Raw genomic sequence first — 14448 nt, 5'->3', positions numbered from 1 at the left:
ACTAAAAAATAAATATTAAAAATTCTCTCTCTCTCTCTCTCTCTCTCTCTCTCTCTCTCTCTCTCTCTCTCCCCCCTCTCTCACTCTATCTTTTAAAAAAAAAAAAAAGAAGTGTGGACTATGAACCCATTTCTGCCTCCCTGGACCCCTGTTTATTTGTCTGAGAAATGGGAAAAAAAGATCTTGGTTCTTCCTACCTCCCGGGGTTCTTGTTCAAAACGTGAAAAGACTTTGAAAAGGATAAGCCATGCTACACCACCCTCGTCAGGGACTACTTCTGTTTGTCCTGAGATAGGATTGAGAAGAGAGAGAGATGTCAATTAGAGGGCAGGCCCCAAGAAAGGACAGACTCCTCTCCGTGGTGTGGTTCACACTGCAGAGCTCTCTGGGGAATCGGGCTGCAGGTGGAATTTAGCTGAGATCCAGTAGGTTAGTGTTGGGGTGGACGTTCTTCAAGCTGGCTAGTTGTGCAGAACTGGAGCTTCCTCTAGGAAAGACTTGGCATCCAAACATGCTCCTTGTTAAATTCATGGGGTCTCTGGTTTCAAGAATGAAGTGACATTCACAAGAGGTAAACTGTGGAACTAACCTAGAGGCCCTTCAATAGATGAATGAATAAAGAAACTGTGATATATACACACAATGATATATTACTCAGCTTTAAAAGAGAGTGAAATTATGACATTTGCAAGGAAATAGATGCAGTTAGAGAATATTATGCGAAGCAAAGTAAACCAATTCCCCCAAACCAAAGGCCAAATGTTCTCCCTGCTCAATGGATGCTGATCCTTATTGGGCGGGGGGCAATGAGAAGAATGGAGGAACTTTGATTGGGCAAAGGGGAGGGAGAGGAGGAGAGACATGGGGATAGGAAAGATGGTGGAATGAAATGGACATCATTACTCTAGGTACATGTATGACTGCGCATATGGTAAATTGTATACTACCAGAGAAATGAAAAGCTGTGCTCCTTTTGTATACAATGAACTGAAATGCATCCTGCTGTCATGTGGAACTAAGGAGAACAACAACAACAACAAAAGAATGATGTGAGCCAGGTGTGGTGGAGCTTGCCTGAAATCCCAGGGGCTCGGGAGGCTGAGACAGGAGGATCAAAAGTTCAAAGTCAGCCTCAGCAATTTAGCAAGACCCTGTCTCTAAATAAAAAATAAAACAGGCTGGGGATATGGCTCAGTGGTTAAGTGCCCGGAGTTTAATACCCAGTACAAAAAAAAAAAAAAAAAAGAAAGAAAAAGAAAGTGAAAAAGCAAGTGAGTGAGGAGAGGAGACCACAGAGTGCTCTGGGTGAGCACTTGGGGGGGGGGAAGAAGTTTGAATGCGGGGCTGGGGATGTGGCTCAAGTGGTAGCGCGCTCGCCTGGCATGCGTGCGGCCCGGGTTCGATCCTCAGCACCACATACCAACAAAGATGTTGTGTCCGCCAAAAACTAAAAAATAAATATTAAAAAAAAAAAAAAGTTTGAATGCACTGCTCTCCCCTTCCTGGACTCTGCTTTTCCTGCTCTGTCTTTGGAGGTGAATGCTAAGGAGCCAAAGCAGCTCTAGGATTTGCAGTTCTTCCCTCAATCTCTGCTTCTGTGCCTTGGGCAGAGACAAGGAGATTCAAACATAGTTCCAGACAACCTCCTCTGAATGTTGGATTCTGGAAGTGAAGAGGAAGGTACCTTGGTGGTACAGATAGTTTTACAAACAATGTCACACATGCTGAAGGACAGAAGGCTGGTAGAGGGTGCTGGCTGGGGCACAGCTTCATCTTGTCAACATCCATTCCAAATTTGCTCTGAGCATCCAGAATGTCTTGGAGAAAAGAGGTCAGTAGCTGCCTTAGAACTCACCAGGGTTGTCCCTCCTGCACCCAGGAGAAGGCTTGAGAAAGATTCTCACCTGGTTGGCCCAAAAGCCTCATGTCCCAAATATGAGAAATATGAGGCTTGGGTCTCCCTGTCCTCTGCACTTAAAAAAAAAAAAAACACAAAAAAACAAAACAAACAAACAAACAAAAAAACAACACCTCTCCTAGGGATGATGAAACAGAATCCAGGCTCTATAACCTGATCACTCGGCAGAATGTTTGCTGAGCTCTGTGTGTGAGGTCCTGTGCTAGAGTGGAAGATCGAGAGGTGATTGATATGTTGCTGTATTTGTCCACTGAAACTTCAGGTCAACCTTTGGTTGAGGCTGAGGCATAGGCCCAGCTATATGATTTGTAGGGCCTGATACAGAATGAGAATTCAAGTTCAAAAATTATTAAGAATTTCAAAATGGCAACAGCAGAGCGTATAGGAAGCACAAGGTCCTTCTGAATGAGGACCCCATGTGGCTGCACAGCTTGCACACCTGCAAAGCCCTCCCTGCATTTGGGAATATGGGAGTGAGGTCCTCCCTGTTCTTGCCGTCACTGCATATCAAGGGGGCTGGGGCAGAGGAGCCCCTTGGGGCTGGAGGGTCCTGACTCATGGTTGTCCATGGTTCTACTATCAACCAGCAGGTTCCTTGCCCCAGATGTGACCTCGAACATTGCTGCAGAAACCCATTCCCTAAGTAATATTATGGCCGGCCAGCTGCCTCCTGAGTCACAAGAGAATCTGGGGCTGATCATAGGCCAAGCACACCCTCCAGGCCTCTCTGTCCAGATGGGAAGGGGGAATCCGGGGTCCTCAGCACCCTCCTCCCAAGGCTGCCCAACTTCCTTGCTTCAGCTCCCACTCAGTCCTTTGAACTCAGCCAGCCCCACACTAGTCCCAGGGGGAGCCTTACCTGACCCTTCTAAGTGGATGTGGCCCGTTGGCCAGCAACACCGAGACCCAGTGCAACGGCCCTCAGGGATCCCTGCTCCCTGCTTCCTTGGGCCCAAGGCATCCATTAGGAAGTTGCCTGAAGAATTTAGGACTCCTTTGTATTTTCTTCTCCTTTTTCTTGTTCTTGTTCTTCCTTTTATACTGGGGATTGAACCCAGGGGATACTTTACCACTGAGCCAAATCCTCAAATCCTCAGCCCTTTAATTTTTTTTTTTTTTTTTTTTTGAGACAAGGTCTTGTTAAATTGCTAGGGCTCACTAAGTTGCTGAGGCTGGCTTTGAACTTGCCATCCTCTTACCTCAGACCCCCATGTCACTGGGATTACAGGCATCTGCCATAACACCCAGCTATATTTTCTTCTTAAATACTTAAATGTATCCTGCTAAAGTTTAGCTGATACACTCAATTGGCAACCATAAAATACTACATAAACCTCTTTTTTTTTTTTTTTTTTTTTAAAGAGAGAGTGAGAGACAGAGGGGGACAGAGAGAGAGAGAGAGAATTTTTTTAACATTTTATTTTTAGTTTTTCTTAGTTCTTGGTGAACACAACATCTTTGTTGGTATGTGGTGCTGCTGAGGATCGAACCCGGGCAGCACGCATGCTAGGCGAGCGCGCTACCGCTTGAGCCACATCCCCAGCCCCATAAACCTCTTTTTTTAAAAAAAATGTTGGGGAGGGGGGCTGGAGTTGTAGCTTAGTGGTAAAGCCCTTGCTTGGCATGTGTGAAGCACTGGGTTCAGCCCTCAGCACCACATAAGAATAAATAAATAAAAAAGTATTATGTCCCTCTATAACTAAAAAAAAATTTTTTAAAAATTAGAATTTCAAATCTGTTAAATTAACTTTAGTAGAATTTCATAAAGATTACTGGCCTCTAATACCCAGGACTTCCTCTTCCCATGAGCGTTCAAGTTCCAGAGCTCATCCCAGAGCTGGGTACATGGTGAGCCTTCCACATCTTGTGCTGGGCCCCCGCCTTTCTGTGATGCTTTTGAGTTCAAGGTAAACCATCTGGGTTTGGGGCTGGGAAATTTGTTTGTCTGAGGGCAACACTTTTGTGAATTTGAGACTTGCTTGTCACTCTGAGCCACTCTGGCTCTTTCAGTGACAGCTGGCAAGGGGCTTAGCACAGAGGCAGGTGTGGGGCGTGGGCCCGGCAGCGAGCAGGCCAGTGCGGGCACAGGCAGCCAGGCAGACAGAGGGGCTATATCCCCGGCCGGCAGGGCAGCAGGAGGACTCTTAAGAATTATCCCAGACCAGGGCTGGGTGTCTCCTCAGAGAACACAAGGATCACAGGCAAACCCTCTCCTGCCTTTTGACAGGACCACTCCCAGTTATGGGAACTGAGCAATGGGTCAATTGGCTGTGGGTGTGGGTTTGAAGGAAGCAATAGCTTTCTTTTCCCAAAGTCTGGAAGTTTCTAACTATTTTTGTTTTAAAGTGTGCCCAAGAGCCTGTCTCTTTGTCTAGGTAGGGGCACCTCTAGGATAAACTCCTGGGGCCTGATGCCAGGCCTGGGTAGGGGGTCTGGGTCCCTTGGAGACCTGGCCAGGCTGCCCATTGACCGGCTGGATCTTGGCCTTCCCTCCAGAGCTGAAGAGCAGGGCCCTGTGCACAGGTGCCCCCACTCCCCTCCCACTGCACCCCTTCATCCCTTCACCTCTGCCCTACTCTCCTGCTCTCTCTTTAGATTTGGACATGGCTCGAGAGCCCAGGCCCGGTCCTGCCCGGTCAAGCCAGAAGAGGCAGCTGGGAACCGCCATCTTCTGGTGAGTCTGTCCCCTGGCCGGCTGAGGAGGGAGAATGGTTGCTGGCTTGTTTGGGTTCTCCTGGGACAGGACAAGAACTCCAAGTGGGTCCGTCAGTACACTGTCCACTCCACGCACAGTCTGCTCATTCTGGAGAGAAGGTTCCTTGTCCCTCAGCCTCAGGAATATGACCCCAGCACATTCCAGTACTTTCGTAGCCAACGAACCCGGTCACCATCTTGCTGGTGTCCCTTCTCTGTTCTGGAGCCAGGCCTGGGTCCTCTGAGGGGAAACCTCACCTGTGGGAGTCGAGGGCTTTTTCTAGGTATAGACACTGAGAAGTAGTAAATGGGAACCTCTCTGGATGACACCTTGCCCCTCACTTGGGAAACTTAAAGCAATATATAGAGATATATATATATTTTTTCTGGTGTGGGAATCGAACCCAGCCAGTGCTTCCCACATGCTTCCAGAGTGTGTTCTATCACTGAGCTCCCTGCAGCCCTTAAAGTGATTTTTATACTCTTTAAACATTTTCATAAAGGAGCTCGCCAACGTTTTCTAGCAAACACGCCATTCTCACTGGTGTGAGGAGGGTATATTGAACCCCCATTGTCCTCTCCATCTCCTTAACTGGGCATTTGCAATGTGGCACTTGGGGAGATTTCGGCCTTGCTCTGAGGACAGGTGATTGTTGCTAGGAACAGTGCAGCTGCAAACACCCCAGTACCATGGTTCCAGTTACTTTTGGCATTCATTTCTGCTCATCTCCCCAGAAGTGGGGTGAAAGGGCTGGGTGTGGGCTTCTGAGATGCCTCTGTACCTCCAGGTTGACCTCAAGAGGAATTAGGCCAAATCTCTCCCTGCAAGCAGCAGTCTGAGTCTGTGTCATCTGCAGTGTAACAGTGTGAGCAGCTTCTCACTGTTTTTGTTTTGGGGGCTGCAGAGTAGAGGTGTACATCTGTTTTGTTTTGTTTTTTTTTTAACCTTACATTCTTTGGTGATGTAGATCTGTAAATGCTGTGTGTTGGTTTGTGAGCAAGACTCTCAACTAGGGGAGTCTGTTGATAAGACTTTATAATCTTCTGTCTGATGGAAGAGTGGTTCTCCTAGTTATCACATGTGATGTATTTTGTTATTTTACTTTATTTTGTTGTTGTTGTTGTTGTTGTTCTGGAGATTGAACCCACAGGCCCTGTGCAACAGAGCCACATCCCCAGCCCTTTTTATTTTTATTTTTAAATGTGAGACAATGGGGGCTGGGGTTATGGCTCAGTGGTAGAGCACTCGACTCATACATACAAGACCCTGGGTTCAATCATCAGCACCACATAAAAATGAATAACTAAAATAAAGGTATTGTGTCCAACTACAACTAAAAAATAAATATTAAAAAAAAAAAAGTGAGACAGGGTCTTGCTAAGTTACTGAGATTGACCTTCAACTTTTGATCCTCCTGTCTCAGCCTCCTGAGTAGCTGGGATTACAGGCATGCACCACTGTTCCTGGCTCACACCAGTTTTTTTTTTTTTTTTTTTTTTGAACTAGGGATTGAACCCAGGGGCTTTTAACTCCTGAGCCACACCCCTGGCCCTATTTTGTGCTTTATTTAGAGACAGGGTCTCACTAAATTGATTAGGACCTCACTGCATTGCTGAGAGTGGCTTTGGAATTGTGATCCTCCAGCCTCAGCCTCAGAGCCACTGGATTACAGGCGTGCACTGCACCTGCCATCATGACCATTTTTTTCTTTCTGTTTTTTTTTTTTTTTTTTTTTTTTGTGGTACCAGGGATTGAACTCAGGAGCACTTGACCACTGAGCCACATCCCTAGCCCTATTTTGTATTTTATTTAGAGACAGGGTCTCACTGAGTTGCTTAGAACCTCGCTTTTGCTGAGGCTGCCTTTGAACTCCCAATCCTCCTGCCTCAGCCTCCTGAGCTGCTGGGATTACAGGCCTGCGCCATGATGCCCGTTTATGACCATTTTTTGAGGCTGTCTGATGGAAGATTAGTGGCTCCTCAGTTTTTCAGTTCCAGTTTCATATTTTCTGCTCCAACCCCTCTCCCAGCCGACTTGGATCCATTTCCCACCCTGGGTCACTTTGGGGTGGTAGTGGGGGCGGGAGACTAGAAGCCATGGGGAATGAGGGATCCTGCCTGTCCTAAAGGGACTCGGTCTTCATGTCGAGGGGCCTCTGGGCTTTCAAGACCTGAGGCAGAGGTAGGCAGAGGTAGGTGTCCTCCTTAAGGCCTCATTGTGCCCAGGGACTCCGGTGAGAGCCACCCAGTGCTACCCCAGGCGCTGCTTGGGCGCCCCTCCAGGAGTACTTACTGGGGGATTTCAGATCCCATTTTCCAATCTGAAAAATGGAATTTGTCAAGCGCAGGGAAAGTTGTGGTGTGAAGGACTGACCCACACGGGTCCCTCTTGCTCCTCGGTCTGGGGACACTTGAGGAGGTGGCCTGACCACTGCCCCACACAGCCATTCCTGCTGTGTTCTCTCCCTTGTCGTTGGAAGGTCCAGGCTGGCAGACTGTAACCGTTTCCAGACCAGAGGCAGCGGACGCCGCTGCCCAGGTGCCAGCAGGACGCTCCCCTGGGGGAGAAACAGGCAGGGCCATCCGCCGGGGGAACCGGTCAGCGCTCGCAGAGGAAGCGGGAGTAGGGAGGCCCCGGGAGGAGAGGGACCTCTCCCCGAAACAGGCTCCGCTGCAGGAGCGCATGCGCCCCAACCCCTGCCCGTCTCACCTTGAGCGGTAGTTAGTAAAATTCTGTTCCTTCACAAGACTCATCCCTGGCTTAATACATTTAAAATGGTCATTTTGGAAAACAGGAGTTTTCCAAAAGGAAGAAAAAAACAAAAAGAAAAAAGCGTGCATTGGCCGGGAATCGAACCCGGGCCTCCCGCGTGGCAGGCGAGAATTCTACCACTGAACCACCAATGCCGAGCTGCGGGAAGGGCCAACACCGAGGCTCAGGTGGTCAAAGGCAGACGTCCTTTGAGATCGGGCGTCTGCCCAACCTTCTGGGCTCCAGAAACGGGTCACTTGGAGCTGGGACCTGATCCCAGCGCTCCTCTCATCTCAAACCCACCTCACCTGGGGGTCGCGGGGAGGAGGAGGAGGAACCTGCGCCGGCCCTGCGGTCCTTTCTCTTTCTCCTCCTCCCATCCTCCGGAATCGTCAGCAGCCCTGTGCTTCCCGGGCCTCCTGAAGCCAGAAAACGGGGCGGGCTGCAGCTCTGGGGACCCTGAGGATGAAAGGGAAGGGCGGCCCCGCTCAGGGACCGCTCCAGGGAACCGCACACACCTGGCCTATCTTGGGCTGGCCCTGAGCAGTACCAGAAAGTTGTTCCAGAACTTATGCCCCTTTCCACTATCCCATGTACCCTCTACACTATCCCCAATTCCTCACCTTCCCCAGGCCTAGCGCCATGGTACCTGAAGCTCCTGCCCGGTGTCCCCACAGACCCTTCCTGCCAGGCAGAAGAGACCCAGTTGTCTCCCTGAACGAATCCCCCACCCTCCTGGCACCTGCACCCCCGAGCGCTCAGTGTGTGTGAGAAGGCTGAAGTCAGACATTGTGAGCTTTGGGTTCTTTCTGGAGCTTGTCCTTTCCCAAGGCCTGCAGCAAAGGGGCAGGTGGTCTGGCTACAGCTCTGTCCTTGCCTGCTGGCCCTGCCTGTGCTAGTCGCTGCATCCTGGCAATTGCCACAGGAGGATTAAAGACTCTCACACCCCCACAGTGGCTTTGGGCTCTGACTTAATTCTTCCTTTTCATCCTTTGCCAGATTAAGATCCAGAACATCAACTGTGCCCTGCTTAGGCAGAAAAGCCTTTGGAGGGCCAGAAGCCTGCAGGCGATTGTCTCTTCCTGCCACCTGGAACCATTAGCTCCTCATCAGAGTGCATCCAGGGGAAAGCTGGTTTGCTGTGGTCTCTCAAAGTGACCTTGAGCAAGTCCCAGGGGGTTCTTCAGGTGGAGAATCCTGGGGCTCTAAGGAACAGCTGTGTTATTTCCACTTCCCCAAATTCAGTTAGGGACCGGGTAGAAATTCTGGCCCTAGACAGTGACTCCCCCCCCCACCCCGCCCTCCCCAACTTCCCATTTGTCTCTGCAGCAGCAGCAGTAACTACAACCTGAACTTTGAGCTGCACAGAGAAGAAGTCCCCTACAGGTGAGTGGGTCCTACTCCTGGGTCCTCTGGGGGAGAAGGAGGTGCTGATCGGCTTGACTTCTCCTCTCTCCTGTCCCTATAGAATGAATGAATACCAGAGGATCCCTCCACTCATCAGCCAGATGCCTTCCAAGATGAGAAGGACCCATTTGGGCATGGGAGTCAAGAACAGTTGCAGCCCCTACAAAGTTTCCAGGAATAACCACCTGTCCCCCAGGCAGATAAAGCGTAAGTAAGGGGACATAGATTTCTCCTGCAGAGCTTGGGAGGAACTGTATGGCTGTACCTACAATAAGAACAGGCCCTAGAGCCCTGGCAACGTTACCCTCATCTCCTGTGGCCTCTGTGCCCAGGAGCTGAGGTCCAACACTGGCCCTCTCCCAGCAGTCAGGACTGAGGAGCTGCGCTCCATCAGAGGGGAGCTGAGCCAGATCAAAACTCAAGTGGACAGCCTGTTGGAGAGTCTGGAACATATGGACCAACAGAGAGACCATCCTGCAGGTCAGGCACCCAGGGTGGGCCCAGGCCATGCTCTCAGCCCCAGCTTTTCCTGCTTCTGAAGATGCCAGGATGCCCAGGGTTCCGCCTGGGGTTTTCTCTGTCTGCAGGCCTCCCTTCTCTGGAGTGCACTTCCCATCTATTCCTTCTGGCTGTTCTTGTGACTGGAGGATGCTTGTGGCTTCTGGGTTGTTCTGTCACCCCCTCCTATTCAGCAGCTATCTGGAGCCTGAGCAGTATCCTGGTCCATCTGCTTCTTGCCCTCCCAAGCCCTAGATATCCTAAATCAATGCTGGACCCTGATGGGGTCAGCTGGAGCCTCCAAACTTGGCCATTGACTGGCAACTCTGCGCAGGGACAAAGGACAGTGAAGATCACAGGAACCCTGGTAGTGAGGGGTCCTCATGCAGAACTCCGGAGCCCCAGCAGGAGCCCAGGGACCAGATGTTCCATCTGGAGGCAGACAGCTCCGAGGAAAGCACAGACACCCAGCAGGCAGTGAGTGGTCTACCCCTCTTCTCCCCCTTGTATTTGGGTCCTTGTGGCCTTCAGAGCAAGGGAGGGACTTGGGTTTGTGCAGCACACAATAGTGGGGTAGGGGAAAGCATATGACTTCAACTTGAGAGGAGCCCAAGTAAAGGATGGGCCTGGCCTTGCATTTTATCCTCGCAGCTCTGGGCTTGGTCAGCTATGCTATACCAGGGACTACTGCCAAGCAGTTGGGCACTTGGATCTGTTGTGGGCTGAAATATCATCTCTATCTGGAAGGCAGGAGATGTTTGAGCTATAGACTATAGAGGAAACGTTACAAATGTGTCCCATGGTCCCAGATCCCTTGGGTAAGAACCAAATTCTGCCTTCTCCCTGGTCCTACTCCCCCAGGGCCTTTGAGCTGTCTGCATGGCACCAAGCTCCCTGGGAAGCTATGGTACAGTGACATTCCTGGCTGGAGAAGATGCCATTTTTTCAGTATTAAAGGTCCTGAATATTACTGGTTCTCCCATACTCTCTTCTACTATTGGTGGTCCCTAAGATGGGCCAAGCCCACACTGCCTCTTGGGCCCTTTTAGCAAGGCCAGTGCTGCCACGGAATTGGGCATAATGAGCTCTCTTCCTCCACCTCCTCAGTTCCACCCTTGGCCTTCTGAGCTTAGGAGGGCCTTCACTACTGTCTAGGACCTGGGAAAAGAATGGGTTAGAAGGAGAACATGCTTTCTTTTGCCTGCTGGTTTTGAGTTCCCAGGTCTCAAGAAGCCTGAAGAGGAACTGAGAATATAGCTTAGTAATAGAGGGTGTGCTTAACATGTGCAACTTCTGGGTCCAATTCCAGATGTACCCCAACCCCCCAAAAAGACTCTAAAGTTCCCCTGGAGTTGCTAAAGCTCCAAAGACACAGGGGTGGGGGGGCAGGTAGCAAAGGGACTACATGTTGGCCCTTTTTCCTAGTTCTACTCTGCCTCCCTGTCTTATCAGCTACTTTTTTTTTTAAAGAGAGAGAGAATTTTTTTTAATATTTTTCCTTTCAGTTTTCGGTGGATACAACATCTTTATTTTATTTTAGGTGGTGCTGAGGATCGAACTCAGCGCCCCGTGCATGCCAGGCAAGCGCGTTACCATTTGAGCCACATTCCTAGCCCCACTCTTTTATTTTTTAAAAATATATTTTAGGGGCCTGCGGTTGTGGCTCAGTGGTAGAGCGCTCACCTGGCATGCATGAGGCCCTGGGTTCAATCTTCAGCACCACACAAAAGAAAGAATTAAACAAAGTTATTTAAGAAAATAAAAATAAACGTTTTGTGTCCACCTACAACTAAAAATGTTTTTAAAAATATATTTTTTAGTTGTTGATGAACATTTATTTATTTGTATGTGGTGCCTAGAATCAAACCTAGCGCCTCACGCTAGTCAAGCACTCTACCACTGAGCCACCACCTCAGGCCCATCTTTTTATTTTTTTCTACAGACAAAGAATCAAGCACCCTACCAAGAGGGAAGCCAGTAGGTGGGAACCCTTCCAGGCTCATCAGTTTCATGCACCTTCTTGGGTGGCTCCCTTCCTTGCCTGTTTTTCCAAAGGCCTCCTAGGTGCATCCAGGCAACCTGAGGCACCCATTCTGAGTAATGGAAGAAGAGGCACAGGTCAGGCAGGCCAGCTGAGTCTCCCCATAGTGGTGGGTTTAGCTTTGGAGAGGGTTTTCAGATGAGCTCCTGGACAGCCCAGCAGTAGCTCACCATTCTTATGAAGGTGAGGCTGTCTGGGAGGAGGCAGTTGATAGGGTACTGTAGGGAGCAGCATCAGGGCTCCCTGGATGCAGATATGGCTCAGGTGCCACCTCCCCATGAGCCACAAATCACAGTACTATGGAGCACATGCAGCAGCCAGCCCAGCTTTCTCCAGCAAGTGTTGAAAACACATGTGTGCCTCCAGTCTGACACTAAATAGTAAGACCCTGTGTGTGCCCCACCTAACCCCTTTTAGTTCCAGACTCCCCATCTACTCTATAAAGCCATGCTTCAGAATAGGGGTATAATTTTTGTGTCCAGCTTCATAGTTTCTTGCTAGTATGACACCACATATTTCAGGTTTGCCTCACAAAATGTATTACATCAGAAGGGAAGCATTAAAATTTGTATATCTCCTTCCTGGTTGGGGATTCTTATTGTGGTCTCAACTTTATTCTGGTCTTTGGGCTGTCCTAGGCAGTCAGGAGAGAGGCTGAACAGGTCCTTGATACCTTCAAATTTCAAAGCTCATACCAAACTAGGGTACAGAGGGGAAAGGGCTGTGCTGCCTCCTGAACAAGTCTCCTAGCTTCCTTTAATCCAGGTCTGAGTAGAGTGAAGACCCCATCTTCATGGTCAGTTAAGCTAGCTCTGCCCTATAGAATAGCGGGGCTGTATCTGAAGGTGAGGCTGTCGGGCAGGAGGCGTTGTATCTAGGAATTCTCACTCTTGGCAGTGCATCTGCCATCTCCCCAGGCCACACTGCTCAGGGTCTTGCTCCCAGGGGCACCAGATGAAGGCAGCCCAGGACCCCACTTCTCATCAGCAATGGAGGCCTGTGGTTATGCTGATGAGATCTTGCTTCCATCCAAAGTACAATCCTTTCCAAATACCCAACCCTGATTTGTATCTTATCTGGCTCTAAACCTGAGTAGGGGTGTAACCCAAGGACATTCAACTTTCCCCATTCTTATTACATTTCAGCAGCTGCCCCTACTCTGGTACTTAAAGAACCACAACAGAAGACGTTTCTACAACATTAAAAAAAAAAGTTTTTTTGTTATGTTTTAGCTTAGATATTGAGGCACTGCCCCCTTGTTCATCCTCTTAAGAGTAGCCCAGTTATATTGGAAAGAGTCACTAGCTGGCCTATACAGGGTTCATCTCTTAAAAGGCCACAGCTCCAGATCTCATTTTTCAGATAAGTCCAGCTTAAGTCCTTTTCAACTTGGAAGTAAGGCTGCTTCCATAGGTTTCTTCAGTTGGATCGTAACTGGGTGCCAGCTCAAGTAGCAAAGTCCCTTTAACAGTTTGTAAAAAAAAAAGTCACTCAAACATAGCTGTCCAGTGCATCGGTACATGTGTGGACCTCCTCTCCTGTGCTCCAGATTCTTAGCTGGGTGGAGGCAGGAGACCGACGGCACAGGTCTTTCAAGGACAGCAGCAGCAGCACTCCATTTGTTGGTGCTCAGGCTTGGAACTCAGGATGCCGAGGCCGCTCCCCTCCGGCGGGCTGCCCGCACCAGGCACTGCTGTAATACGGGGTAGAGGCGCTGGCAGCCTTCGAGGCCCAAGCGCAAGGCCTCGGCCCAGCTCTCGGTCTGGCCGCCCTCCCCGCTGCCCAGCAGCCCGGCCACCTGATTGAGCACCGGCATAAGCGCCACGGTGAAACCGGCGGCGGCGCGCTCCTCCTCGAGCCGCGTGGGATCCAGCAGCCAGGTGGGCGCAGGTCCCGGCGAGAGGCTCAGGCCACAGCCCACCACTAGGTCGTACATCTCAATTCCCGCGTCGGCCAGGGCAAGCGCGGCGGCCGTGAGCGCGGCGGCCAGCGCCGAGCCGCCGTCCTCCAGCAGTAGCGCGGACACCTCGAGCTGCGCGCGCGGATAGCGCCCCAGGCGCACAGCCGGCTCCAGCGCCTCCTGCAGCGCCAGGGCCAACTCGCGCTCCTCGCCGCCGCCCGGAGGCGCGCGGCGTTTGCGGCCCGAGAAGGGTGCGCGGCGAAAGTCGCAGAGCAGGCGACCGCGCAGCGCGGCCGGGGCCTCGCCGCCCGCTCCAGCAGGGCCACTGCCGCGCTCGCCGCCCTCGGCCTGGCGCGGGCCAGACACGGCGCACAGCACCTTGGTACCGCCCGCCTCCAGGTAGGCCGACCCTTTGGCCTGGCTCAGAAGCCCGGCGCGCGCGTACACAGGCCGCAGCCGTGTCGGGTCGCGGGGGGCAGGCGGCTCATCCTCGTCCGCTGAATACAGTTGAGGTGGTTGGGACTCCTTGGGCCCGCGGATGCGACGGTGGTCTCCAGGCATGGCAGCACCCGGAGTGCGAGCCACTTCCGCCCCCAGCCCTGCCTCGCCCGCCGGCTCTTCCGCCAGCTTAAAGACGCGCGCCCGGGTGAGGGCTGTCGGGATAGCAGCAGGCGGGGAGCCCACACTGCCCCTTGCCGGCCTGGAGGAAGAACAGCGAGCGCCACCGCTTGCAAGGGGCAAGGAAGCCCAGGCCTGCCAGGGGGAGCAAGGCGGAATCCAGCTGATGGCGTCTCCCAGGCCAGGATGTTAATCTTCTTTTCCTGTGAAGGTTGCAGTTATCTTAATTTTGCACGTGTGCAACTCTTTTATGGATTTGTCCAAGGCAAGGACTTTTTGGTTCCTGAATTCCTGTACTCCGGGCCCTAGTTGATATACTTGTTTAATGAATGGATGGAATGTCTCTCTTGCTGCACTGGGCACTAGACAATGTAGTCAATCTCTAGCACTTCTGGCACCTGTCTGGCATATGCGGCTTTAACCCAGGGTCCCAGCCCCCTCCCTCTTTCTCATACCCTGTGGGAGGAGGGCCCCTTTCTTGCAGCATAGACCTGCTCCCCCTTCAACTCTGATGGCAGGGCCAAGAGTGACCCTTGGCCCCAGGACCACTTAGCTATATCGGGTATCTAACACAGGTAAGCTATATCTTTACTTCCCACATACTGATTCCAAACTGCAGT

General features: G+C 51.2%; 2 protein-coding genes and 1 non-coding gene across 4 annotated transcripts; 1 reads left to right on the top strand and 2 right to left on the bottom strand.

The window, feature by feature from the left end:
- Positions 1-7448: 7448 nt before the first annotated feature.
- On the bottom strand, positions 7449-7519 carry Trnag-gcc (transfer RNA glycine (anticodon GCC)). Its single transcript has one exon. It is a non-coding gene; the product is annotated as a tRNA-Gly (tRNA).
- On the top strand, positions 7462-11890 carry LOC110597466 (uncharacterized). 2 transcript variants are annotated; one of them, XM_078032657.1, is made up of 6 exons: positions 7462-8551; positions 8694-8750; positions 8833-8978; positions 9135-9251; positions 9604-9746; positions 11212-11890. In XM_078032657.1, exons 3-6 carry the CDS (start codon positions 8834-8836, stop codon positions 11248-11250), a joined length of 444 nt encoding a protein of 147 aa, XP_077888783.1. In that variant the 5' UTR covers positions 7462-8551; positions 8694-8750; position 8833; the 3' UTR covers positions 11251-11890. The 2 variants fall into 2 exon arrangements, with proteins under 2 accessions (XP_077888783.1, XP_077888785.1); XM_078032659.1 differs by having other exon boundaries at positions 7468-8551; positions 9138-9251.
- A 609-nt stretch (positions 11891-12499) lies between these two features.
- On the bottom strand, positions 12500-13839 carry Exosc6 (exosome component 6). Its single transcript, XM_005318417.5, has one exon. It carries the CDS (start codon positions 13769-13771, stop codon positions 12953-12955), a length of 819 nt encoding a protein of 272 aa, XP_005318474.2. The 5' UTR covers positions 13772-13839; the 3' UTR covers positions 12500-12952.
- Between the last annotated feature and the right edge of the window lie 609 nt (positions 13840-14448).

This window comes from Ictidomys tridecemlineatus, chromosome 15 (genome assembly GCF_052094955.1).
Source record: "Ictidomys tridecemlineatus isolate mIctTri1 chromosome 15, mIctTri1.hap1, whole genome shotgun sequence".
In the NCBI taxonomy this organism is placed as follows: domain Eukaryota; kingdom Metazoa; phylum Chordata; class Mammalia; order Rodentia; family Sciuridae; genus Ictidomys; species Ictidomys tridecemlineatus.
This window is presented reverse-complemented; position numbering and strand designations above follow the sequence as displayed.